The 26,453-nt window shown below is 38.0% G+C and overlaps 1 protein-coding gene and 1 long non-coding RNA gene across 3 annotated transcripts in view; one reads left to right on the forward strand and one right to left on the reverse strand.

Moving 5' to 3' along the window:
• Positions 1-11,676: 11,676 nt before the first annotated feature.
• The window catches only part of RFTN2 (raftlin family member 2), a 65,822-nt gene continuing 51,045 nt past the window's right edge, over positions 11,677-26,453 (reverse strand). The window contains exons 8-9 of one of the 2 annotated variants that reach the window (XM_086719217.1): positions 24,782-24,860; positions 11,677-13,226 (exon numbers count right to left, since the gene is read on the reverse strand). In XM_086719217.1, coding sequence (XP_086575343.1) covers positions 12,954-13,226; positions 24,782-24,860 — 352 coding nt within the window. In that variant the 3' untranslated portion in view covers positions 11,677-12,953. The remainder of the gene's footprint in view (positions 13,227-24,781; positions 24,861-26,453) is intronic. The other variant, XM_086719218.1, reaches the window with a different exon arrangement.
• On the forward strand, positions 12,985-17,992 carry LOC147578610 (uncharacterized). Its single transcript, XR_015255414.1, has 3 exons — positions 12,985-13,120; positions 13,341-13,400; positions 17,358-17,992. It is a non-coding gene; the product is annotated as an uncharacterized LOC147578610 (long non-coding RNA).

Raw genomic sequence — 26,453 nt, forward strand, 5'->3', positions numbered from 1 at the left:
TCACAAGAAGGGTGATTACGGTGTAAGAGGAGACCCCATTCACCTAACTTTCATTACAGTGTACTGTTATCATTATTTGTTAATTGTTGTTAATCTCTTGCTGTGCCTAATAAGTTAAACTTTATCATGGGTATATATGTATAGGAAAAAAATACACTACATAGGGTTCAGTACTCTCCATGATTTCAGGCATCCACTAGGGCTGTTAGAATGTATCCCTTGCAGATAAGGGGGGGCTACTGTAATGGCTTATACTAATGTCCTATCCTGTCTAAAAAGGCTAGGACTTGTCAACAACCTCTGTTAAAATATTTTTGCTTATTCATATTAATAGGAAGTTTTTTCTAACCTATATTCATACCTTGTCCATTTATCAATCAATTTTCTTGGTGGTGTATTTACGTATAGTTATTTTTAACATCTGAACATAGTTAAATTTGTTAATACAACAGGATTTAAAATAACTATTGATGATTTAGGGGAATTAGGAGGAGAGGGAGTTTTCAAGCATTGCTTGGGGCAAGGGAAATATGGTGTGTGGCAGAATGAGCTTGGTGGTGAGAGCATTTGGGTGGAATGAATGAGGTTTGCTGTTTCTGATTGAGATATCCACCTTTAGGGCAAGGGTGGAGACTAATAAGTTTTTATTATTATAATTCAATACGAGTTCCAGATATAGAGCAATCACTCTGAAAAGAGCCCATCAGTACAGAATGGACAGCTCAGATTTAGCAAGATAATAGCAAGTTGAATGTAACTATATTGATCGATGTCACATTTCTGGGGCATGAGGAGAGGCCTGTCTGTGAAGTAAGGGGTTAAGTGGCAGAAGGGTGGGCCTCATTAGAAGGAGTTGCCTCTCAAGGGTGTCTTTCTGGCTGTCAGGGCCCTCCAAATGGAAGGCATCATTATCTCTGCCACTTCTCAGACACCACTCAGTTGCAAGATTCAAGGGCTCACCAGTACCCTAGAGTTTATTATGTACTCACGCAGAAATAAAAATCATTGCTTAGCTGGAATCAAAATGGAGTGTGAAAAGTGGTCAAAGATGTGGCCCGGAAATGTAGTGGTGATGGTGAATGGGATGCCAGGTGGATATCGACAGGACTAGACTTCTCTTGATGTCAGTGTCCTCTCAACCTGTGAGTTCCCGATTGCCTACTCTCTTCCAGTGCCTGTGGCATCCTGTATCTACTGATAAGGGCCCATCGGTAACCCCTAATCTCAGGTCCTGACACAGCCATGTGCTACTTTGCATGGTCTGAGATCCTGTGCCCTGAACTACTGAAGACCTTGAAGTCAGAGAATTTTAAGATCTTTGTAGGTTAATAGATTCTACCCTGCACAAGACCAAATAAATTAAAATGTAATCCCATTTCAAATTAAATGCAATTTTTATATTTAAAAATATAAATTTGAACAGCTTTTTGTAATTGATTTTAAGAATTGGGCTCTCTGTTGGTCACTTAGTTACAATAGGCTGTGGTTTCTCATCAGTAATCACACATTCTCTGGGATTTCTTGGAATTGAGAAAAGCTAATTTACACATTATTTTCAAAATTAATGACATTTTTATAAATATGAAAGGAAATAATGTTGCTAAATTTTATATTTTATAGCTGTTTAAATATTTTAGTTTTGTAGTTTTATTTTTTGAGCCATCATATTTTTTAAACTGGTTTCAAACCTTTTTTGGGATCCCTGAAAAGTTCATAGGTCTTCATGTTTAAAATGATCTGTTTAGGGGCGCCTGGGTGGCGCAGTCGGTTAAGCGTCCGACTTCAGCCAGGTCACGATCTCGCGCTCCGTGAGTTCGAGCCTGGCGTCAGGCTCTGGGCTGATGGCTCAGAGCCTGGAGCCTGTTTCCGATTCTGTGTCTCCCTCTCTCTCTGCCCCTCCCCCGTTCATGCTCTGTCTCTCTCTGTCCCAAAAATAAATAAAACGTTGAAAAAAAAAATTAAAAAAAAAAATAGAAAAAAAAAATAAAATGATCTGTTTATAATTTTCTAACACAAACACAGGCTATTATTAGAAATATTGTCATTATTTCATCAAGTATCATTTGCTTAGGGAAGCCTTCCCTGACCTTGAATATGTTAGGTTTGTCTGCTATATGCTCTCCTAGCAAATTTTGCTTTCTGTAAGAGTTATTTCCTTCCATCAACTACAATTATATGATTATTTCTATTATTATTCATCTTTCTCCTCTGCTACCCTGTTGATCCCATAAGGGCAAGACTGCCTGTTTGTTCTCTAGTCCCTAGCATGGCATCTGACCAAGAATCAATAAATATGAATGAGTGGATGAGAGCATGAACCTGCAACTTCTTACAGGGGTTCTGTTTCAGGAGGAGGGCTTCATCGCTGACAAGGGCCTGAGCACTGAAAACTAAAAAGCATTCTTAAAATATATCCTCCTCCATCTTTTATTAAAGATGTCTGCCTTTAACAGCACTTGTTCTTGGCTGCTTGGTGTCCAGCCCTGGATATCTGGCTCTTCTGGAGATACTGGGAACTACCTCATATACTTGACAAAGTAGTGAAGAAACTTTTTATTAGCTACTTAGAAATATATTTAAATCTTTGGGGATATTCAAAATTTAAAGATGCCCTATGTTTATTCTGGAGTTTCCCGGGAGTAATCTTGTTCACCACACTAAAAGGAACTTTTTTGAAAACTTAAAATTAGACATTAAAAAAAAATAAGGATTTCAATTTATTGAGCACGTAACTAGGTGTCACGAACTGGTAAGTACATTCCCACATGATCCCACTTAATCTTCATACAATTTAATTTGTTTGTTGCTCTCCCAATTTAACATACAAGTAAACTGAGCTTCAAGGTGGTTGTTCAGTGTATACAGGAACAGGTGGTAGGGCCAGGATATGAACTCAGTGCTGGCTCCAAAGCTCAGGCCTCTCCATTTTGCTATGCCAGCTCCTATGTTTCTGAGCATTGCTGCTACCATTTTTGGAACACCCCATTAGTCCTTGAGTAGGATCACATTAGGCAGTATGTGTTGAAATGGAGTGACTTACCCAAATGAGGTATTGCTTTTCTTTGCAACAAGCCCACGGGTCAGCAGTCCTAGACTAGTGCAGCGGCTCCCAGTCCTTCATCCGTGTCCCAGGCTCCTTCTGTCTTTCTATCCCATCATCCTCCGGGCCTGCATCCTCAAGGCTAATTCATGGTTTCTCTGCGAGAAGGCTGCTCCTTTCCAGGCTCCACACACTGGCCTACACTGGGCATTATCAATCTTTTTAAGACTCTGGCAACTCAGTGAGAAGAAAAATGACATCTTTTGGGGGTGTTTTGCAGTATTTTATTAGTGAGTTGAAATCATCATTTTTTTTGGTTATTTATGCTTCTTTTTTTAAACTATTTGTTTTTGTGTTTGCATTTTTTTTTCTATTTGGCTGTACATCTGTTTTTTTTTATATATGTCATACCGTATTTATTTATTTATTTTAGTGGTTCATTTCTTTAATTGAGACGTAATTGGTATACAACATCATATTGGTTTCAGGTGTGCAACATGACAATTCAATATTTGTATCTATTACAAAGTGATTGCCACACTACATCCAGTTATCTACACACAGTTACACATTTTTTTTCTTGTTATGAGAACTTTTAAGATTTATTTTCTTAGCAACTTTCAAATATATAATACAATATGTCAACTATAGCCATCATGCAGTACATTACATCCCCAGGACTTTTTTTTTATATATATATGATTTATTTTCAAATTGGTTTCCATTGTACATCTGTTTTTTATTAACATCTCTTTGTGTATTTAGAATATTGGCCCTTTGTCATTTGATCATTTCTTGATTCCAGTTTTTTGTTTACCTTTTGATGTTGTTAATGGAGCGTTTTTCTGTGTAAGTTTTAAATATTTAGTCTTAGCATTTACATAGTCTTTTCTGGTTTTGAATTTTGCTTTAAATATTTGCTCATATATGTGCTTTTATAGTTTTGTTTTTTTACATTTAAATCTTTAATTCATCTGGAAGATATTTTGGAATAAGGAATGAATCTTGTTCATTGTAACTTGGTCTATAGCCATAGCTTTTTACATAAAGATGTGGGGAAAAAAAGGAAGAACATACACAGATTGTCAGACTGGCTGTATCATTAAAACTGGACATTTTTAAAAAAATGGAATCCTAACTAATACTTTTGGAGGGGATTAAAAAATAAAAATTTTGAGGGGCATCTGAGTGGCTCAGTTGGTTAAGCCTCTGACTCTTGATATCAGCTCAGGTCATGATCTCATGGTCTTGGGATCAAGCACTGTGTCAGGCTCCATGCTGAACAAGCCTGCTTGGGATTCTCCCTCTCTCTCTGCCTTTCCTCCATTTGTTCTCTCTCTCTCTCTAAATAAATAAACATAAAAAAAAAGAATAAAAATTTTGAGACATATGGTTTCCCAGAAGAACAAATTCAAAAGAATGATATGTGGTTAAGGAACTAATGTTTTCAGAAAAAATACTGAAATGTTAACAGCCACTTTTCTATGTATAGTGTAAACATTAAACTATGCCTCTAGTCTGGGAAAGAAAAAGGAAATGTAAATATCCAAATTTGGTGTATTTCAGTTTTATATTAATTACTGAAATGAAAAGACATGCTTTAAGAAATTAAAAGTCACTGTGCTAACCACATCTATTACAGTGATGTGAGTGGTTCTCCATTTGAAATTTTAACATGTTGAAAACAACTTTGTCCCTGATTAGCATGTCCATTAAATTACATGTGTGTATTTAGTAGTTTTTTTCTCATAACCAATAAAAGAAATTCTTACATTAGAAATCCTGGACTTCAGGTTTCCCAGATGTCTATTTGGGTGGGTCTTGGCCAACCCAAGCCAGGGAGCCAGGTCTACCTGCCCAAGGGCAGCAATGATTAACTGGGAGGGCATAATGAACACTCAATTGAAACTCGTTGGTCCATTCAAACTTTCTTTCCACACAGGCAAGTCTTCTAATTCCGCCCCAGAAAAAGTTCATGAGACAGTGTAGCAGCAGCGCCTCAGGGATTATGGGAAATCACAACACACATCTGGCACCAGGCTTCACCCCAACGACCTTGTTCCAGCACCAGCGAATGTGGCCATTTTCTGGGGTCTGCTGGGCCCAGGTGGCCTCACAACCTCTACCAAATGTCCTTCCAGCAGTGGAACTGCTTCTCCCCATGTGGCCCGAGAACCTCCTGGACCCCACTCTGCTCCTGGGGATTTGCCCTTCCCACCAGAGCACCGCCAGGTATCGAACTGTGGAGTTTCAGACTCTGCACTCCCCCTGTTTGCAGTCTTAATGGAATTCAAATCCTCTCCTTTCTCCCCTTTTAGTTCAGTCCCTGTGGCTGTTTCCAATTTTCCACTTTCTCTCCAGCTGCTTTTGGGAAGGGGTGTTTTCCCGTATTCTCCCCCCCGCCCCCAGGCTCCATCCTCTCTCCACATGCAAAAGCAGCTCCCTGCCCTCCGCGGCTTCTCTCTCCCCAGGTTCCCCTCTCCACCCCACGTACCTGCTGAATTCTGTAGTTCAGGTTGTGCAGATTGTTGTGTTAATCCTCAGATCAGTTTTCTAGGTGTGCAGGATGGCTTAGTGTTGGTCTGGCTGTATTTCATAGATGTGAGGCACACAAAAAACTTCCATGCTGTTCCACCATCTTGGCTCCTCTTGGGAGAGAGAGCATCTTAAGCAGGCTTTGTGCCCAGTGGGGAGCCCCATGACGGGCTCAGTGTCAGGAACCCACGAGATCATGACCTGAGTCAAAATGAAGAGTGGGATGCTCAACTGACTGAGCCACCCAGGCTTCCCTCTAATCACTTCTTAATGATCGGTGGACTTGGAATCAAGCCAAGTTCTGAATTCTAGTTTCCCTACTTCAAAGCTGTGTATCATTAGCAATTTGCTGTAACTTTCTAAGTCTCAGTTTTCACATCTGTGAACTGGAATCAACCCCAATTTAGGTGATTGTGGTGAGGATGAAACCACCGGATCTGGTAAATATAAGCCACTTAACAGTTTTCGTCTCTTCCCTTCCTTTAGGGCTTGACATCTTTTGGTAGAAAATTTTATAGGCTTTAATACAAATATTTTATAGCATTCTTAATATCCTTTTAACATGCTGTAAGAATTCTGGGTAGAATATGCAGGATCCTTAACTAAATTGGTAGAGAGGATAAGCTTTATCTAGCCATCATACCAGGTGTTAGTCCCTAAGTGAGCCCCATAATGAAGATCTTCTGAGTCATGTGTTTGCTGTTTTATAGTGAACATCACTGAAAGCTACTATTTGTAGTAATCATGTGTTATGTTTTCTGGCTGACTGGACTGGCATCTTTTCTTTCTTTTTTTCGAACTTTTTATTGGATACAATTTCAAACTTACAAACAAGTTGCCAGAAGACTAAAAAAGAATTCTCTCTCTCTCTCTCTCTCTCTCTCTCTCACACACACACACACACACACACACACACCACAACTCATGGGGGCCCCTGGTTGGCTCAGTCAGTATACCCTGTGACTCTTGATCCCAGAGTCATGAGTTTGAGCCCCATGCTGGGTGTAGAATATACTTAAAAAAAAAAAGGAACTGTTGCATACCCTTTATCCAGACTCACCAATTGTTTACATTTTGCCCCATTTGCTTTATCAAACTTTCCATCTCTCTGTCTCTGTCTCTCAACATAGATACACACATACTTTTTTTTTTCTGAACCATTTGAGAATAAGTGGCAGGTATTAGTCCCTTTGTGCCTGAATATTTTTGTATTTCATAAGAATTTTTTTTTTACATAGCTACAGTACTATAACCAAAATCAAGACATTTAACATTGATAAATATCATAATCTAATCAGCAGTCCATAGTCCCAGTTATGTTATGTAACTTCCGACTGACGCATCAGCCACCCCTCCTCTCCATCTAGGATGCAGTCCAGGGTCATGTATTGCAATTAGTTATCATGTCTCTCTAGTTTCCTGGAATGTGGAACAGTTCCTGTTGTCTTTCATGTCCTTTGACCTTGACATTTTTTGTCTTTCATGACCTTGACATTTTTTTAAACTATGTAGGCCAGTTGTTTTATAGAATGTTTGGGTTCATGTGGCATTTCCTAATGATTTCATTCAGGTTGTGTGTTTTTTGCCAGGAGTACCGCAGAAATGATATTGTGTCCTGTGTCAGGGATGTTGGTTTGTTCCATTATTGGTGATGTTAACTTTTGATCATTTGCTTCAGGTCCAATCAGAGTTTGACTTGGCACCATGAATAAACATGTGCGCTGTGTTTGGAGGATCTTGAGCCTGATGAGTGCTGCCCTGCCCAGTCCTTACAATACTCATATTCTGCATTCTCATTCCCAAGCTGGAGCACAGTTTCACCCACGTGAGATGCCGATTCACAAGCGAGTCATGAGAAGAAGAAAGTTGAGCAAACGGCAGTCATTTTGCTGAAAAGAATGGCAGCAGAAACATTTGGGTTTGGGGCTGCAGGTCCCGAAAACAGTTGCAGCTGTTTTCCTGGCTTCCTGGCAGGGCTGCTCGGTGCCTCGCCAGGCTTGGTGAGTTCTCTTGTGTAGGTTTGTTCTTTGTCCTGAAGCTTAGCATTGAGCGTGGGTCTCTAGTCCTCCCAACAACTATAAATTCTTCAGTCAGCATTTCTTCCATTAAGACACAATTTACACATAGTAAGATGTGCCTATCTTAAGTATATAGTTCAAAGGTTTTTGACAATTGCATATACTTGTGTTACTTTCAACCAAATAAAGATATAGAAAATTTCTGTTACCATAGAAAGTTCCCCTATGTGCCTTTATAGTTGCTACATACCGAGTGTCTGTGTCTCCCTAACGTTCAGATGTTGAAATCCTCATCCCCCGTGTGATGGTATTGAGAGGTGGGCCTTTGGTAGGCGATTGAGTCATGAGGGTGGAGCCCTCATGAATGGGATTTATGCCCATACAAAAAAGAGCCCTGAGAGCTCCCTTGCCCTTTCTACCCTGTGAAGTTACGGCCAGAAGACAGCCGTCTATGAACAAGGAAGTTGGCTCTCACCAGACACTGAATCTGCTGGCACCTTGATCTTAGACTTCAAGCCTTCAGAACTGTGAGAAGTAAATTTCTATTGTTTAAAAGCCACCCTGTCTATGGTATTCTCAGCCTGAACGGACTGAGTAAATAGTCACACCCTAACCCCAACCCCACAAGCAGCTCTTACTCTGATTTTCGTCACTATAGATTAGTTTCACCTTCTTAAATCTGTAAGTTTATGTCTCTGACCAGATTTGGAAATTTTCAGCAACCCCATTCCCTTTCTCCAACCCTCCCCCCAGAACACTAATGACAGGAATATTACATCTTTTGTTGTTTTGTTATAGTCCAAAGCCCTGAAGGGGCTGTTTTTTGTTTTGTTTTTTTTTTTAAGTCTATTTTCTCTCTGTTGTTCAGATTTGGTCATTTTTGCTCTTTCAGTTCATAGATACTCTTTCTTTTGTCCCCTTCATTCTGCTGTTGAGCCCATCCAATGACCTTTTTATTTTGGTATTGCATTTCTCAGTTCTAAAATTTCCATTTGGGTCTTCTTTATGTCTTCTATATCTTTGCTGACGTTTTCTATTTTTGTCATTTGTTTTAAGCACATTCATAATTGTTTGTTGAAGCATCTTCATCGTAGGTGCTCCAAAACCTTTTAAAGTTAATTCTGACATCACTATATTGTTGGCATCTATTTTTTGCATTTTTTTCATTTAGTTTTGGATCTTTCTGGTTCTTGGTTTTTATTATTTTCTATTGAAACTAGGTATTATTTTTATATTATGAGATTATAGATCTTAAATATTTATACCTTCTATGTTAGCTGGCTTTTTTCTGACACTACTCCAGTTCAGGAATGGGAGGTACCATCTACTCAGTTCTGAGTGGAGCTAGAAGACCAAGTTCCCCACTCAACCTCTGTTTGACACATGAGAGGGGTGTTCTTCCCTACTGCTGGGCACAGGTGGGGGTTCCAGTTCTCTATGTGGTCTCCACTGACAACTCTGGAAGTGGTCTCATTACCACTGGGCAATAAAGTCCTGACTCTTCACTAAGCTTCCTCTGATACCATAATGGGGAAGGAGAGAGATGCCTCATTACTACTGGATGGAGGTGAAGTTCAAGCTTCTCACAGGACCTCCACTAACACTTTGGGGTGAGGGCTGCAGGGCCAGTGGGGATGAAATTATGATTCCTTGCTCATCTTTCTCTGACATCACCCTAGCCAATGTATAATCAATCTATGCTTCCCACTCCATCTGTACTGGTGTAGGTTGGGGTGAGGTCGCAGGTTTTTCTTTGGTGTTTGGCTGGGGTAGAGTGGTTATAGTCTAAATATTTGCTGTCTTGGTAGGCGTTTGTTAGGGTTTTTTGATCGGCAACATTGGCATTTCAAGATTGCTGGCTTCTTCAGGTCTCAAGTCTGAGATACGTGAGGCAAAAATAAAATCAAGGAACTTGCCACTGGTCATCTTATGTTTGTTTTATGTGTAATGCTCAGGGTTTCAGTTATACATACTTCATGGGAGGAATCTACTCCCATCTTTCTGCAAGCAGAAGTCTCTATATTTTCTTTCATTAAGTGTTTAAGCCTTTTGCCCATTTACAATTGGGTGCTGGGGTTTTTTGTTATTGATTTATTGGAGCCATTTATATATTTATTATGAATCTTTTGCCAGGTATGTGCTTTGCAAACATATTCTCCCAGTCTGCAGCTTGCATTTTCATTTATTAAACCATGGGTTTAATGAACAGAAGTTTTAAATTTTGATGAAGTCCAATTCTAGCTACCTTTTGAACTAAACTCCTTTAATGCTAAATGAACCAAGGTCAATTTCTGTTGCTTGTATTGGTTAGTTGATATAAGCCTACAAAGAATCACCTTGATACTTACACATACCATGATATTAATGCCCAAAACATTTTTGGAATCCATTTTTGAAATTGGCTCGACAAGAAGTTTATGACCGTAGCAGAAACCAGGCTCATTATTTTAGAGCTTCGCCTAATAGTCCACCATCAAACACCATCTGAGAACTTAATCATATGTCAGAACTGGCTGTATAAACTTTAGGTAATTGCACAATAAATTTCACTCTCAAGGTGTGATAAGTTGCACAACAAATATTAGTTAAATGGACGTGCCCTAAATTCTGGTAGTTTGCAGTTAGCTAGTTTTCCTATATACTGAGGAGTATATTGATTTACCATGTTTAGTTACAGGCCTTCTCCACTGTTAGCACCTATTCCATTTGAATTCTCACTTGATTAGCCTTTTCATACAAGGATACTCTGGGGCCCTGAGGAGTTGAGAGATGGAAATCTTTTTTAGCCTGATGCTGAAAGAGCCACAGTCCTTCCAGCCCTGAGAGAATGGTAGTGAGGAATCAGGGTAGTCAGTCAAGGCTAGGAAAATGAGACAGTCCTCAGCTCGTCCAGAATGAAAGAAATGAAAACACATCTGGTACATTTATATTCAAATATATAAACAACCGCTCCTGATAAAAGATTTGGAGTTAGCTGTGATCTGGATTGACTATAGCTCTACCTCCTGCTTTTATGGGTGTCTGAAGATTCTTGAAAGCCTGTTAATTTTTCCATTTATTTTATACTGAAGGGAATTGTTGTGGTATTGATAGAGCTGCTCATCAGCTCAGTGGTGATTTTTCTGGTGAGTAGGTGTTAAATATTGCCATGAAAGATAACAGGGTGGCATTCAATCCAAATGGGAAAGCCCTAACAGGTGGTTATTGAGACCTAAGACAGGAGATACTGCACCAAGGAAAATGGCAGAACTTCACACCCACATCTATGATCTTGATGTTTTATCATTATAACTTATAGGTATTACAAATTCATATGCCAGGCCTCTAGAATTACATAGTATTATGAAAAGAACCAAATATATAGTTGACAGATAATGATTGGTCGCATCTAACTCCTTAGTCATATAGAGTCCAAGTTTTGTTACTTTTTTTTTGTTTTTAAAGAATAGACTCAAAGCTACTTATATATATTTTAAATGCTCTAAAACCTTGGTCATTATTTCATTATAATACAGATTAAAAGCAAACTGTAAAAAAAAAAGATGATTAACACAAATTAAAAAACTTACAAGTGATTGATAAATTCCTGACTTTTCCTTTAAATTAGAACTATAAATTTCTATCTGTGTTTAATACTTCAAATCCCCTCTATATACTGACAGAATGACATAGGAGTGTCCACCTCTTGTAGACCCTGGCATTGTGAAAACTGACATTTCTGAGAACACTCCCTGTTTCATAACTCATGACATTGTGTGGGCTGCAGAAGTAATGCTTGTTTCTACCAAAAACTTACCAACCCTTGAATATGGGACTCAGGTTCATCTGAAAATTAAAACAAAGAAAACATTTCTGCAAGTATTGTTAATAGCCATTTCCAAAGAATACTACTAAGCAAAATCTTCTTAAGTTCCTTTATACTTATCAAGATAATGCTTCTGCATGGTAGAAGTGGGATAATTCCATGTTAATCTTATCAACAATTCATGGAGATTGTCCTAGTTTAGTTATACATGTAATATGTACCTGTCATATGTATAAAATGTATAATGAGCATTTGTGTTCAAAAAAATGATAACCCAATAACAAATGACATTTTATTATTCAAATGATCTTATAATGTCAACACCAATGCTAATAAAAATATATAATATGCTAAATTCATCAATGGCAAAGTCATTGTAATTCCCTCGAAGATTCCCACATTTCCAAGTAAGCTTTTCACAGATAAATGAAGATCCTCTATTATGTAGAATTTTCATCTTTAACTGTTAAAGGCTGGGAAAGGCAAAGCCATCCCTATTAGGAGAGCAAGAAAAGCAGAGATGGAACAGATGGGTCTCCATACACATGGAGCTGTAAGTACCTTTCTGCTCTTCATATTATCTGCAATTTAAAATAAAGAAATTCTTTCTTTCTACCAAGGTTTCTAAATGTTGAGATTGTGGGTTCTTTTCATATTGAATTTTAAGGGATGCTGCTTTGCTCTATTTCTAAGCTATTGGAAGCAATAAAGTTTAAGCTCAGTGAATCAGTATGGAGTTGGTAACATGGTGACCCTTTCTTTAAAAGCAAAGACATACAGGGGCACCTGGGTAGCTCAGTTGGTTGAATGTCCAACTCTTGATTTCGGCTCAGGTCACAATCCCAGAGTCTTGGGATCGAGCCCCATGTAGGGCTCCATGCTAACTGTGGAGCCTGTTTAAACTTTTTCTCTCTCCCTCTGCCCCTCTGCCCCTCTGCCCTTTTTATATGCTCTTGCTCTCTCTCTCTCCCAAAAAAAAGACAAACAAAAAGGATTTTTTTTGGAAGAATATTTTCACAAACAGGGGCTTGCTTTGTATATACATGTTATAGTTAAAAACAAAATTTGGATTATTGTTATATTCAGGAAATAGGTATTTCATTAATTAGCCCTTTACATGTATGTGAAAGAGAGGGGGATTGAAAGAGAGAGAGATTGCTTTTCAGCTTAAGTAAAATTTTGACTTCCTGAGAACTTTCTAATTAGGTGAAATACTGGCTAATATATTTAGTCTTCTTACCAGGAAATGAATGAAAAGTACATCTTGTACATTCATGAGAAACTGAAGTAGATTATTGGTTAATAACCTAATGAGACATCTGTTTAAACAGATGTTTTAGTTGAGAGAAGTGTAAACATGATTCTAAATTTACAAATACGTTGGTTATTCTTCCTTGTCTGGGAGGTTGAGCCAAAGTTTATGCAGATTAGAGGAAAGCCAGAATCTGGAAAAATTCAAAGTATTACATAAATGCAGATAAAGTAATACAATAAAGTCAGTTGGCAATTATTTTAATAGTTATTTACAGGGCCTTCCATTGCTTTACTTCATTGCTCACATACAAGTGACCTGAGTTACTCCATCTTCCTGGTCAAACTGACAGTCGTCTAATTCCCGTAGGACACTGTCATTGCTGCTGAAGCCGGAGAAGCTGCTGTACTGTGTCGGCCTCCTCTCTCTTGTCCAACACTCTCCAGAAGGAGAGAGGAGGCACTCTGCAGGTGGGTTTCTGCTGTCCGTTGGTTGTGATGTGGCTGTGTCCAAACCGATGCTCCTGCTGGTGACTTTGTTCCTGTCTTCACCTTTTGTATGCCGGCTGGCTTTCCTCTGGAACACAAGAGATTGGCAACCAGGAATTAAAAAGAGGGGTGCTTTCCTGTCCTTTTGATCTAGCACATACTGTACTCGGCCTGAAACGTCTCTTCCTTGCTTCTCTTCCAGATCCTGCTCATCTTTAAGGACCAACTGAGAGCCACCCTTCACAGTCTCTCCTCCTCCCAGGTAAGAATGAGCTGCCTCTCTCTTTCACAATCTTTAGTAGCTTCTTGGCACGTCCTTCTCCTCACTGACAGATTGGTTGTGTACATATCTGGGCCCTCAATGATATCTCTGGGAGAGAGAAACCTGTTGAGATCATACTTTGGGGGAACAAAGTAGGGTAGAAATACACTGAAGGTTCTATTTTTCTTCTTGGTGTTAGTTGCGATACAGACAGCAGGAAAAGTGCTTCACTGGCCACCTCATACCCATTTCACACAGGAATAGTCTGCACAGAAGAGTCACAAATAATTCTGATCATGCTTATACTGAAAGAATGCCTGGAGCATCTTCCTAGGTCAAGCAGACCACTCTCTCTGTCCTGGTTCAAACTACTTCTGCCTGACATGGTAGGAATGCTCAGCAACCAGACCACCTTAAGCTGCAGATGCTTCTGCTGTGAAATATTTACTGAGGGCTGACAATGTCCTTGGTGCAGTTCAGAGTAAAGAGGACATGGTCTTTGCCAAGGTAATAAGTCAAAATAAGATATCTAAGCCAATAAAAGGAAATCTCAAGAAGAAAACTGTAGCAACTCAACAGGTAGATGTTCAGACTCCTGATGAGATTTCCTTACCAGGATGTCTTTAATACTGATAACATGACATATTAGAATGTGATCATTTACTCTTAGGAACAAAAATCTGAACAAGGATAAACAAAAAAGAGATAAAATTTAAAAAGATAAAAAAGCACACTAATTTCCCAATTTATACAGAGTTTATTATTTGGAAGTTCATTTATATGTTAGATGGAAATTAGGACTTCATTTCCCTAAATGCAACAGCTATAATTATAAAACTTAGGGAAAAAATATAGAAGTCAGATGCCCATGCCCAGGCTAGTCTTATAAAAGTTTATTAACTCAGAAGTTAGTTGAACTGTAATATATAAAATACAGAGGTATATTCTACTGACTTTCATGGCAAATATACAAAGCAAACAAACAGGTTTACTAAATCAGATTTAATGTGCTACCATGGAATGCAACCACGGTCTATGACATTGTTTGTATAGGAACATTGCAGTCCTCAGCATGTTGCATAGAAAGGCGTATGTTGGCAGCTCTTTTTCTTGGCTGAGTTACTGGAGTCCTTGGGCAAGTTTAAGTTTATGGGTCCTGCCTCAACAAGAGCTTTCATGGTCCCAAGTCAGAGATAGTTGTGGTGGTGACATTTCCATTGGCCCCCTTGTATTCATCAGATGCAAATATCAGATCTCAAATCCTTTTCTTTTTATTGTTATTCGCTAGAAGCATTAAATTTATTTTTTATTTTTTAACATTTATTTATTTTTGAGAGAGAGAGAGAGAGAGAGAGAGAGCATGAGTGGGGGAGGGGCAGAGAACGAGGGAGACAAAGAATCTAAAGCAGGCTCTAGGCTCTGAACTGTCAGCACGGAGCCCGAAGTGGGGTTCCAACCCATGAACTGCGAGATCATGACCTGAGCTGAAGTCAGACGCATAACCGACTGAGCCACCCAGGCGCCCCAGTAGTATTAAATTTAATACAAGCATTGGAACCTGACAGATCTACTCTTCAGGTACTGGATTTGAGAATGGCACATTTTCTCTGGCATTGGGACACTCATCAGTGAGGAGATAGCCTTTTGGCTGCAAGAAGGGCTGACGGGTACTGCCAGACTGGGCTCCTTTCTCAAGCCTGGCTACTGGCTCTTTCCCACATGTATAAAGAATTCATTCATTCTTGAATGACCTCTCAATGCTGACTGAAAGAAAATAGGAAGGCAGAGGTGCCTGGGAGCACTTGGCTGCCTGGATCTTTCCTTCTTCACCAATGCCAGGGCCAAAAGTAAATTTTGCAATAAATTCCTTATTGCATGCCAGCCAATAGAGGCCAACTCTCACATACTCAGTGAGAATTTACTTTAAAAAAAATTTTTTTTAATGTTTATTTATTTTTGAGAGAGAGAGACAGACAGACAGACAGAGCATGAGCAGGGAAGCAACAGAGACAAAGGGAGACACAGAATCCAAAGCAGGCTCAAGGCTCCAAGCTGTCAGCACAGAGCCTGACACGGGGCTCGGAATCATGAACCGTGAGATCATGACCGGAGCCAAAGTGGGACACCCAAGCGACTGAGCCACCCAGGTGCCCCACAGTGAGAATTTTCCTAATAAAATGTGGGTATTATTCAGAATAATAAGATATTCTTAGTAATTCACTTATAGATAAGTATTAATAAGTAAACAGCCACCAAATGTAAATTTCACATATTAAAAGATAACACAATACCTAGCAACTCTAGGTTGCTAGGTAACTCTAAAAAAGATTTCAGAACAAACACTTTTATTTTCTTTTTTTACCACATGACTCTTAATAAATACATCTTCGGCAATGATATTGCCTCCCCTACTCTACTCTCACTCCACATGAAGGAATAGATTTTACAGCAGATCAAATTGCAATGTTCTTCTAACGTAGAGTGTAGGAGTCTGAAGCTCAACCAGTCCTGAGAGGTCATCTGCTTTAACCCCTCATTCTATGGAGGTAGGACCCAGGCCAAGAAGGAAGATAGGATTTGTCCAAGGTTAGGGAGTTTCTGGCCTTGAACTGGAGCCCAAGGATCCTATTTCATTCCCTTCACACTACATTATCCACAGCTACAAATTTATGAGTAGACTTAATGGTCAAAGATTTGTGTGTTTTCCAAATAAAATTTTCCTTCAGTTACAAAAATAATACATGTTCAGTGTACAAAACTTGGCAAAAACAAAGAAAAAAGTACAACCTACCCACAATCCTATCTTGCAGAGATACCACTGTTAAAATCTGGTGTATTACTATTTCTTTCTCTAAATATGTATGTATTTGCTTATGTCCACATAAATGTATACAGCTCACTTTTCTACTTAGCACTGTATTTTGAATATTTCTCTAAATCAATAAGGAGAAATTTTCCACGCTACATTGCCAGGCTTATTCATATATCTTCTCACTTTTCTCTGATATTTTCACTATAAAATTGGAGGAAATTATACCAAGATCTGGATGCAAATGTCATCCTTGATAATGTCATCCTTGATAAAATCCATTAACTTTTGAGAATCATTCTCATTTGCTAAAAATGGGTGATTCATTTCAAATATATGAGACCCAGTGACAAGTCAGTTGATTTTAGAGTATCCTACCATTCTGGCTTCCATTTTTCACTGTCAGTGTCTTAAAAACAAAAACAAAAACAAAAGAATGAAGTCAGAATTACACCAGTGATCATAAGACATGGTCAGTGTTGTGATGAACAGGGTAGAAGAAGAGCTAAAAGATATGGTTTAGAAATAAAAACAAGGCGTGGACATTCAGGACTTCTCTTCCTTGTATATCTCAGGCTTGGGAGAAGATCTCCCATACCTTGTCTCTGTATGTCTCAAGCTGAAGTGTAGCTCTAGTACCATTTGGAAGAGTTAGAGAAACATGCAGAGACACTACCCCAGCTTGCTCACAGAATTTGTTCCTGGGTCATTCCAGCTTGAGGTTGTCAGAATCATTCAAAACTGGTAAGGAAAGGGGTAGTGGACAACTACCTTTCCAGTCAGTTTTCCTATCCACCTTCTTCTCTGCCGTAGTGTGGGCACATGACCCAATCAGATCCGATCAGAGTCCTTCTCTGGGATTGCTATATGGACTCTAGGATAAAGAAGCTCTTTCTTTTTGTTGAAGTGGCCACACTCATCTCATTAGAAGCCCTCTGCACATATGCACTTAGAAGCTGAAATAAACAGATGAAAAAGAACACCCTGGTAATGTGGAATCTCTGGTGTCAGTGCCTGAGGGCTTGGTTCTTATAGCTCTTTATTGATGTTGTAAGCTATGCTGGTATCCTTTCCACCTAGAAGCTAGTAAATTCCCTTATATACACACAGGCTAATCTGAGCAGGGTTTCTGTCCCTTACATTCCCAGGGACACCAATGGATAAGAACACAGGTGGCCCAGAAGAGAGCTGTTCTCCAGCCTGAACATTGTCCTGTGGCAACAGGGACCACTCTTTCTCTTCTGCTCACACCAGGAAAAAAACCCATTTACTTTAAGTGGAAAGCATTCCCTAGATGAAGAACCTCGTTAATGATAAAAGCAAAATGCTTTCATCTTGATTTTTGCATAATTTTCTTTGAGATACTCGATACCCTCTATTTACACTAGCACTTGATTTGATTTCACATGGATTTCAATCAAGGATACTGACAGCTAATGAATTAAGTATGACCCTTATGGTTTTCAAATAATTTCAAATCAACTTCTAATGACTGAAAAAGTAAGAACTAAGTTTAATAATTGTCTCACTGTAAGGTAAAAAAAGAAGTTAATGTGTACATTAATATTTCTTAGTATTCATATATGATTTTATTGTAGCTACCTTGGAAAAGATCTGATTTAGAACATTTTTCTGGCTGCTGCTCCTTCACTTCTTGGTTTGTGTTAGAGAACTGATTCAACAGATGTGTCCAAGAAGTCTTTACCTCTTGAAATCATTCATTTTGAGATATATTTAAAGATAAGAATATTATTTGAATATTATTTTGCTCTCAAGAAGAAAAATAAATTAAAATGGAAACCATTAAAATTAAACTCCTGTTTCCCCAGGATCTATTCTCTCCGTTTTTCTTTTAATAACAGAACTCCTCTTGGCAGTGCCTTGCAGTTTTGAGCTGGCCATGTGCTATTTCACCATGTTACCAACTCCCGGTTTCCCGGATTACATTTCCCAGTCTCCCTTGCAGATACCTCTGGTGACATAAATAAGTTCAGGTCAAAAGGATGTGAGAAGAAATACATGACTTGGGGGTCAGTGCCTTAGAAGCATGCCTGGGACTCCTCTTTCCTGCTTCTTGCAGGCTGAACACAGCAACAACTATGGCAGCAGCCCTGGGTCCAGAGGCAGAAGCCAAATGTGGAGGGCGGCAGAGGTGACCTGTCATGAAGCAGAGCCTCGCCCCACCCTAGAGGACCTGCTCAGCTTCAGACTATGATGACAGAGAGACCCTTCTGTTGTGTTTAAATCATTCCTTATGGGTCTTTTTTTGGTATAGCATCTTAGTAACTAGTTACCAATTAATAATGAATGAATAAGCTGTTGGGTAACTAATGCTTTTCAGCTTAATTTTCCTCAACTTTCATATTAAGAAAAATTTCAAGTATACAGAAAGTTTAAAGGACAGTACAACAAACACCATATACTCACTACCTAATTCTAAACTTGTTGATAATTGTGCTATATTTCTCATATATACATATGTTTTTTAGAACATCAAAAAACATTCCCGGGGTACCTAGATGGCTCAGTTGGTTGAGCGTCCTACTCTTGATTTGTGCTCAGGTCATGATCCCAGGGTTGTGGGATCAAGCCGCTCATTGGGCTCTATGCTAAGTGTGGACCCTTCTTAAGACTCTCTCTCTCTCTCTCTCTCTCTCTCTCTCTCTCTCTCTCTCTCGGCGCCTGGGTGGTTCAGTCGGTTAAGCGTCTGACTTCGGCTCAGGTCATGATTTCACAGTCCGTGAGTTCAAGCCCCGCGTTGGACTCTGTGCTGACAGCTCAGGGAGCCTGCTTCAGATTCTGTGTCTCCCTCTCTCTCTGCCCCTCCCCTGCTCATGCTCTGTCTCTTTCTGTCTCAAAAATAAATAAAAACATTAAAAAAAAATAAAAAGATTCTCCTCTCTCTCCCTCTGCCCCTCCCTCTCTCTCTCTAAAAAAAAAAAAAAAAAAAGTTAAAACAAATTAAAGAAAAGAATTCCTGCATACTAGCTGAAAGCAATTTTTAGCTGGAGAAAATGGAGGGTCGTTAGGCATTTCTAGATTCTTCTTCAATTTCTCCATAGAGTTAGTAGTGATTAATCATCTAGTATTGAAAGAAAAACATTCCTACTGAAAACAAAAGCAACATTTCACTTCTCATGACAAGGCAATGTGGCAAGGCCACTACATGTTTTCTCACTGAATCCTCCTCATGATCCTGTGGTAAATATCAATGTTGTCCATCTTTTACAGATGAGGACACGGAGGCTTGCAGATTGTGACACACACACACACACACACACACACACACACTATCCCCTGGCATCCTTTTCATGTTTTGTTTTCTACTCCTAAGAACACCACAGAATGGAAACTCTATTCTGAATTAGTGGAAACTAAATACTTTTAAATGACCTTTGTTTCTTTTAAATAATTATCAAAGGGAAGTGGGCTGAAGAATTTAACTGAAATAGAGACTTTTAGGTAAAAAAAAATCAATGAATTTTGAGTATTCAAAAGAAACAAAAAAGTTAAGAAAAATATTTTGGAAGAAAAGTTGGGAACATTTTAATAGATGGAGGTAAAATCCTGGTTGGAGTCTTTTATTCTACTGAATGTAAAATAATTGAATTTATTTAGAGGCCTCTCTCCAAAATAAAGAAAAATACAAATAGATGAAAGGAACAAGACAGAAAGACCTTGGTTTATCATCCTGTGTAGCCTTACTTCATAAGAATTTCATTACCCAAGGACAGTCTTTAATGAAGGACAAAGACATAAAAAAATTTAGTCTGTGTGATTTATAAAGCAATCTTTTAATTTTTAAGTTATTATATACTAGGGGTGCCTGGGTGGCTCAGTCGCTTAAGCATCCGACTTCGGCTCAGGTCGTGATCTCGTGGTCCGTGAGTTCAAGCCCCGCGTTGGGCTCTGTGCTGACAGCTCAGAACCTGAAGCCTGCTTCTGATTCTATGTCTCCCTGTCTCTCTGATCCTCCCTCCATTCATGCTCTGTCTCTCTCTGTCTCAAAAATAAATAAACGTTAAAAAAATAAAAAAAAATTATTATATACTAAAAGTATATAGTTCTATAAATTTCAACACTTATGTATAGTTTTGTGTAACTATAATAGGACATGTAACAGTTTCATTACCTCCTGCAAACTCCCTGTGTGATCCCTTTATCACTTCCCTTCCCCAAATCCCTAATTCCTAGCAACCACTGACCTGTTCTCCACATTATATCATTATCTCTTTGAGACTATCATATAAATGGAATATTTTTTATTATTTCTAAATTGCAATATGATTAACATACAGAGCTATATTAATTTCAGGTGTACAAACAGTGATTCAACAATTGTATACATTACTCAGTGCTCATCATGATAAGTGTACTCTTTTTTTAAATATGAAATTTATTGTCAAATTGGTTTCCATACAACACCCAGTGCTCATCCCAACAGGTGCCCTCCCCAACACCCACCACCCACCCTCGCCTCCCTTGATAAGCGTACTCTTAACCCCCATCATCTATTTCATCCATCCCCCTTCCCCCAGCCTCTCTTCCGCTAACCACCGGTTTGTTCTCTATATATAGGAGCCTGTTTTTTTGTTTGTCTCTTTTTTTCTTTGTTCATTTGTTTTGTTTCTTAAATTCTACTTATGAGTGAAATCATACAGCATTTGTCTTTCTCAGACTTATTTCACTTAGCATCATACTGTCAAGATCTATCCATGTTGTTGCTAATGGCAAGACTTTGTTCTTTTTTATGGCTGAGTAATACTCCATTGTATGTATATACCACACCTTCTCTCTCTATTCATCTATTGATGGAAACTTAGGTTGCTTCCATATCTTGGCTATTGTAAACAATGCTGCAATAGATATAGGGGCACATATCTCTTTTTGAATTAGTGTTTTCATATTTGTGGGGTAAATGCCCAGAAGTGGAATTACTGGATCATAATGGTATTTCTATTTTTAAGTTTTTGAGGAACTTCCATACAGTTTTCCACAGAGGCTGCACCAATTTATACTCCCACCAATAGTGCACAAGGATTCCTTATTCTTCACATCCTTGCCAATACTTGTTATTTCTTATCTTTTTTATATTAGCTATTCTGACTGGTATGAGGCGATCTCTCACTGTGGCTTTGATTGCATTTCCCTGATGATGAGTGATGTTGAGCATCTTTCCATGTGTGTGTGGGACATCTGTATGCTTCTTTGGAGAAATGTCAGTCTTCTGCCCATTTTTAATTGGATTATTTGTTTTTGTGTGTGTGTTAAGTTGTGTAGGTTCTTTATATATATTTTGGATAGTAACCTTTTATCAGATATGTCTTTTGCAAATATCTCCTCCAATTCAGTAGGTTACCTTTTTTTTTTTTTTTGGTAAATTTTTCAGTCTGTAACCTTTTGAAACTGACTTCTTTTAATCAGCATGCTTTTGCAATTAATTCAACTCCTTGTGTATATAATTATTTCATTCATTTTTATTTCTGAGTGGTATTTTATTGTATGAATGTACCATAGTTGTTTAGCCATTCACCTGTTGAAGACACTTGAATTGTTTCCAGTTTTTGGAGGTTATGAATAGAACTGACATAAACATTTCTGTTCCATTTATATTTCAATTTCTATTTCTCTAGGGTGAATACCCAAGAGTGGTTTTGCTGGGTCATATTGTAAGTGTGTGTTTAACCTCAAAAGAAGTTGCCAATTGTTTTTCCAGAGTGGTTGTATCATTCTGCATTCCTACTAGCTTTGTTTGAATGTTCCAATTGCCCTTCTCCTTTGCTAGTTCTTGGTATGGTCAGTATTTTTTATTTTAGTCATTCTCAATGGTGCAGAGTAGTATCTCATTATGGGTTTCATTGCATTTCCCTAATGGCTAATGATTTAAATGACTTTTTAAATGCTTATTTCTCATCTACATCCTTGTTGGTGAGGTGTCCAAGTCTCTATGCTATTTTTTAGAGTTGTTTGTTCAGTTTTTAGAGTTCTTGGTACATTCAAGATACAAGTTCTCTGTCATATATGTGATTTCAAGGTTTTTTTCCTCCTAATCCATGGTTTGCCTTTTCACTTTCTTAAAAAAATTCTCAAGCTATCTGGAAAATTGATTAAAACATATCTGTGAAATAAAAAACCAGATTCTAAAAGTAAAGGTCTTAAACTCAAAATGGATTAAAGACCTAAATGTAGGACCTGAAACCATACAAACTTCTAAAAGAAAACATAGGCAATCATCTCTTGGACGTTGATCTTAACAACATTTTCCTGGATATGTCTCATCAAGCAAGGATAACAAAAGCAATAATAAACTATTGGGATTACATCAAACTAGAAAGCTTTAGCACAGCAAAGGAAATCATCGACAAAATGCAAAGGCAACCTACTTAGAGGGAGAAGATATTTACAAATGATATATAGGATAAGAAGTTAACATCTAAAATATATAAAGAATGCATACAACTCAACACCAAAAAAAAAAAATAATAATAATAAAAGTGTGATTAAAAAATGGGCAGAGGACCTGAACAGACATTTCTCCAAAGAAGACATATAGATGTCTAACACACACATAAAAAGATGGCTCAACATTCACCATCAGGGAAGTAGAACTCAAAGCCACACATGAGTCAAATTGGCAAGGATGTGGAGAATAAGGAATCCTTGTGCATTGTTGGTAGGAGTGTAAATTGGTGTAGCCACTGTGGAAGACTGTATGGAGGTTCTTCAAAAAATTAAAAATAGAAATACCATTATGATCCAGTAATTCCACTTCTGGGCATTTACCCCACAAATACAAAAACACTAATTCAAAAAGAGATATGTACCCCTATGTCGATTGCAGCATTATTTACAATAGCCAAGGTATGGAAGCAACCCAAGCGTCCACTGATAAATGAATAGATAAGGAAGGTGTGGTATACACACACAATGGAATCTTGCTTGGCCATAAAAAAGAACAAAGTCTTGCCATTAGCAACAACATGGATAGATGTAGAGAGTATAATGCTAAGTAAGATAAGTCAAAGACAATATCATATGATTTCACTTATATGTGGAATCTAAAAAACAAAACAAACAAAAAATTTAAAACACAGAGAATAATAAATACAGAAAGCAAATTGGTGGTTGACAGTGAGAAAGGGGTGGAAGGACGGGCAAAATAGGTGAAGGCGATTAAGGTATAAACTCCAGCTATAAAGTAAGTAAGTCATAAAGATGAAAAGTACAACATAGGAAAGAGAGTCAATAACATTGTAATAATGTTGTCTCGTGACAGATGGTAACTACACTTACGGTGGTAATCACTGCATAACGTATAGAATTGCTGAATCGCTAAGTTGTGCACCTGAAACTAATATAACCTATGTCAACTATACGTCAATATTAAAAATAAAATAATAAATAAAAGCTAAAATTAAGAATGAAAAAAAGTAGCTTCAGAGGTCAAGACAGAGAAGATTGCACAGGTGTGTTGCAATATTAGGCACACCCACTTCCAAAAAACTTTTCCTTTTCCCTCTTATTTCAGTACCTGAGGCCTACAAATTAAACTAACAAAAGATAGATTAACAGGAGAAAAGATTTATTTTGGATGTACATGGGGCTTCACAGAGAAAAAGTGAAAACCCAAAGAGACAGTTAGACTGAAAGCTTATACATGATTTCAACAAACGATGATAGATTGTGGAGAAGTGACTAGACAAAGGAACAGGGTTTTGAGCTTCTATGGGCAGCAAATTGTGGAAAGGTAAGTATATGGGGAACCTAAGGGAAGATCAAGGTTATTTTAGTAAGATTTATTTATGTAGACCCAAGTCAGTGCTATCTCCAGTGAGGAATCATCTCTAGTGATTAGGAGTCTTCTCCTATTCCTGGTATAGGAGAGGAGGACAACTTTACAAATGGAAATTTATGTTACCTTTTTTTAAAAAAGATTTTAATTTTAAGTAATCTCTACACCCAATGTGGGGGTTGAAATAACAATACAAGAGTCACCTGCTTTACCGACTGAGCCAGCCAGGTACCCTTACGTTAACTTTAAAAAGGGAAATTTATGCCCTGTTTTTATGAGAAAGGGAGAGGGTAGAAAGTTACTCCTATGTCTGTGTTTCTTAATTACCTTCAGCTCAAAATAATCCTTTGCCAAAGTGGCAAATTTGGGGGTAACATATTTTGATCCCCTTTGGAACTGTCTCATGTCACCTGTTACTGGCACATTTCCTTTGTTGTTATGTTGTTTTGGAGACTATTTCCATATCGCGTCCACATTTCCTCATCTGTATTCACCATTTAGAATTACAACGTGAGTTTAAGGATTAAATGCTTCCATAGAACATTTGGTTAATAAAGCATTGGGACACCTGGGACTCAGTTGGTTAAGTGTCTGATTCTTGATTTTGGCTCAGGTCATGCTCTCACGTTCGTGGGACTGAGCCCAGTGTTGGGCTCCACACCACCGCTTGGGATTCTCTCTCTGCCCCTCTTCCGCTCAAGCCCAACTTTGAGTGTGTGCACTCTCTCTCTCTCAAAATAAATAAATAAACTTAAAAAAAAAAGCATCAGTTTTACTCACTTCTGGTGTTTGAGCAGCTGAATTCCACATAACTGGTCTCTGAAGGAACACAACCTGCTTTGTAGCCAAATTCCCTTCACTGCAAATTAAAACAATAGCATTAGTATTTGCGAATTAGTAATCCTCTATATTTCGTACTTGGCTAGAATATTCCACCTGTATTCTTTGTAAAATAATTTTCTTATTCAAAAATGATTATAAATATGATTCAATATAAATATGATTCTATTTGATTCCTAAGGAAAAACAAGAAAAAATGCCTAAAAAATGAATACAGTCATTACAAAAGAAAAATTTGTTTAAAAGTTGTAATCTCAATGTGCTAACGTAACTATTTTATCTTCTTTTGCCCCCTCCTAATCTTCTTTATCAACATGTGAATTTCTGCAGGTCTGTAACCACTACATATTTGCATTTCTGTGTTCTATACTTTTCACTGAACACCCTTTCCTTGTTTGTGCACTGGTGATCGTATTCTTAATAGCTTCAGATTATCTCAAAGAATTAAGATACTAAAATGTATTAAGTCTTTCCTATGTGACTGGAAAATTAGGTTGTTTGCAGTTTTTTTGCTACTTTTAAATAATGTTGCTATAAAATATGTATAGTCTTCCTTATTCTTATGACTTATTTCCTTGAGATAAATTCTTAGGAGTAGGATTATTAGGTCAAAAGGGTATGATTTAAGCTTCTTGGTATGCATTGTCAAATTTGCCTTATAAAAAGAAGAGACCAATTTGGGCTGCCACATGTGAGAGATTGTATATACATTTTCAATTGAAGGACTTGAGCCACAGCTAGTTTTATTTTCAGATGCTTCTTTGTAGTCAGCTACTCAGTATTCTCCTTATTTAACTATCATCATGGCAAATTACCCCTTGCCAAAGACTACTTGGGGTTTGTATTTCTCTGAAATGCTTTTCACAGTCTCCATGGATTTATGGGGAGGAGTGTCTGTAGCTAATGTTGCTCAGTTACGACTTTTATTATGCAAAAAACCCAAACAAAACCTCACTATTAGCTGCATTTTATGCTGAGCTCTTTTTCTGGAAAACAAACGCAACATTGAAACTCTGGCCCTAGTGGTATATGTCAGCCCCACACCATTTGAAAATCCCCAGTTTACTGATACTGTTGAATTTTGAGAAACCGCAAAATTTCCCCCAGAGTGTTCCTGAGAGACTGCTGCTTTTTTATTTTTATTTTTAAAAGAATGCTTCTAGTCTAATCTCATTTTAGTTTGATCTTATCTTCGATTAGAAGAAAAGACATGGTATGAAGTACAGTTGACCCTTGAACAACGAGGGGGTTAGGGGCATTAACCCCCTCCCTGCCACAGTCAAAAATCCATGTATAACTTTTGATTACCCCAAAACTTAACTACTAATAGCCTGCTGTCGACTAGGAGCCTTACTGATTATATAAACAATCAACACATATTTTGTATGTGGTGTGTATCATATACTGTATTCCTACAATAAAGTAAACTAGAGAAAAGAAAATGTCGTGAAGAAAATTATAAGGAAGAGAAAATACATTTACAGTTTTGTACTATAGTTATCAAAACAAACCTGCTTATAAGTGGACCTGTGCAATTCAAACCCATGTAGTTCAAGGGTCAACTGTATATTGTAACTTTTGGCGACAATCATTAGGACACATGGGTTATGAC

This window comes from Puma concolor, chromosome C1 (assembly GCF_028749965.1).
Source record: "Puma concolor isolate L17-30 chromosome C1, mPumCon1.1.hap2, whole genome shotgun sequence".
NCBI classification, from domain to species: Eukaryota; Metazoa; Chordata; class Mammalia; order Carnivora; family Felidae; genus Puma; species Puma concolor.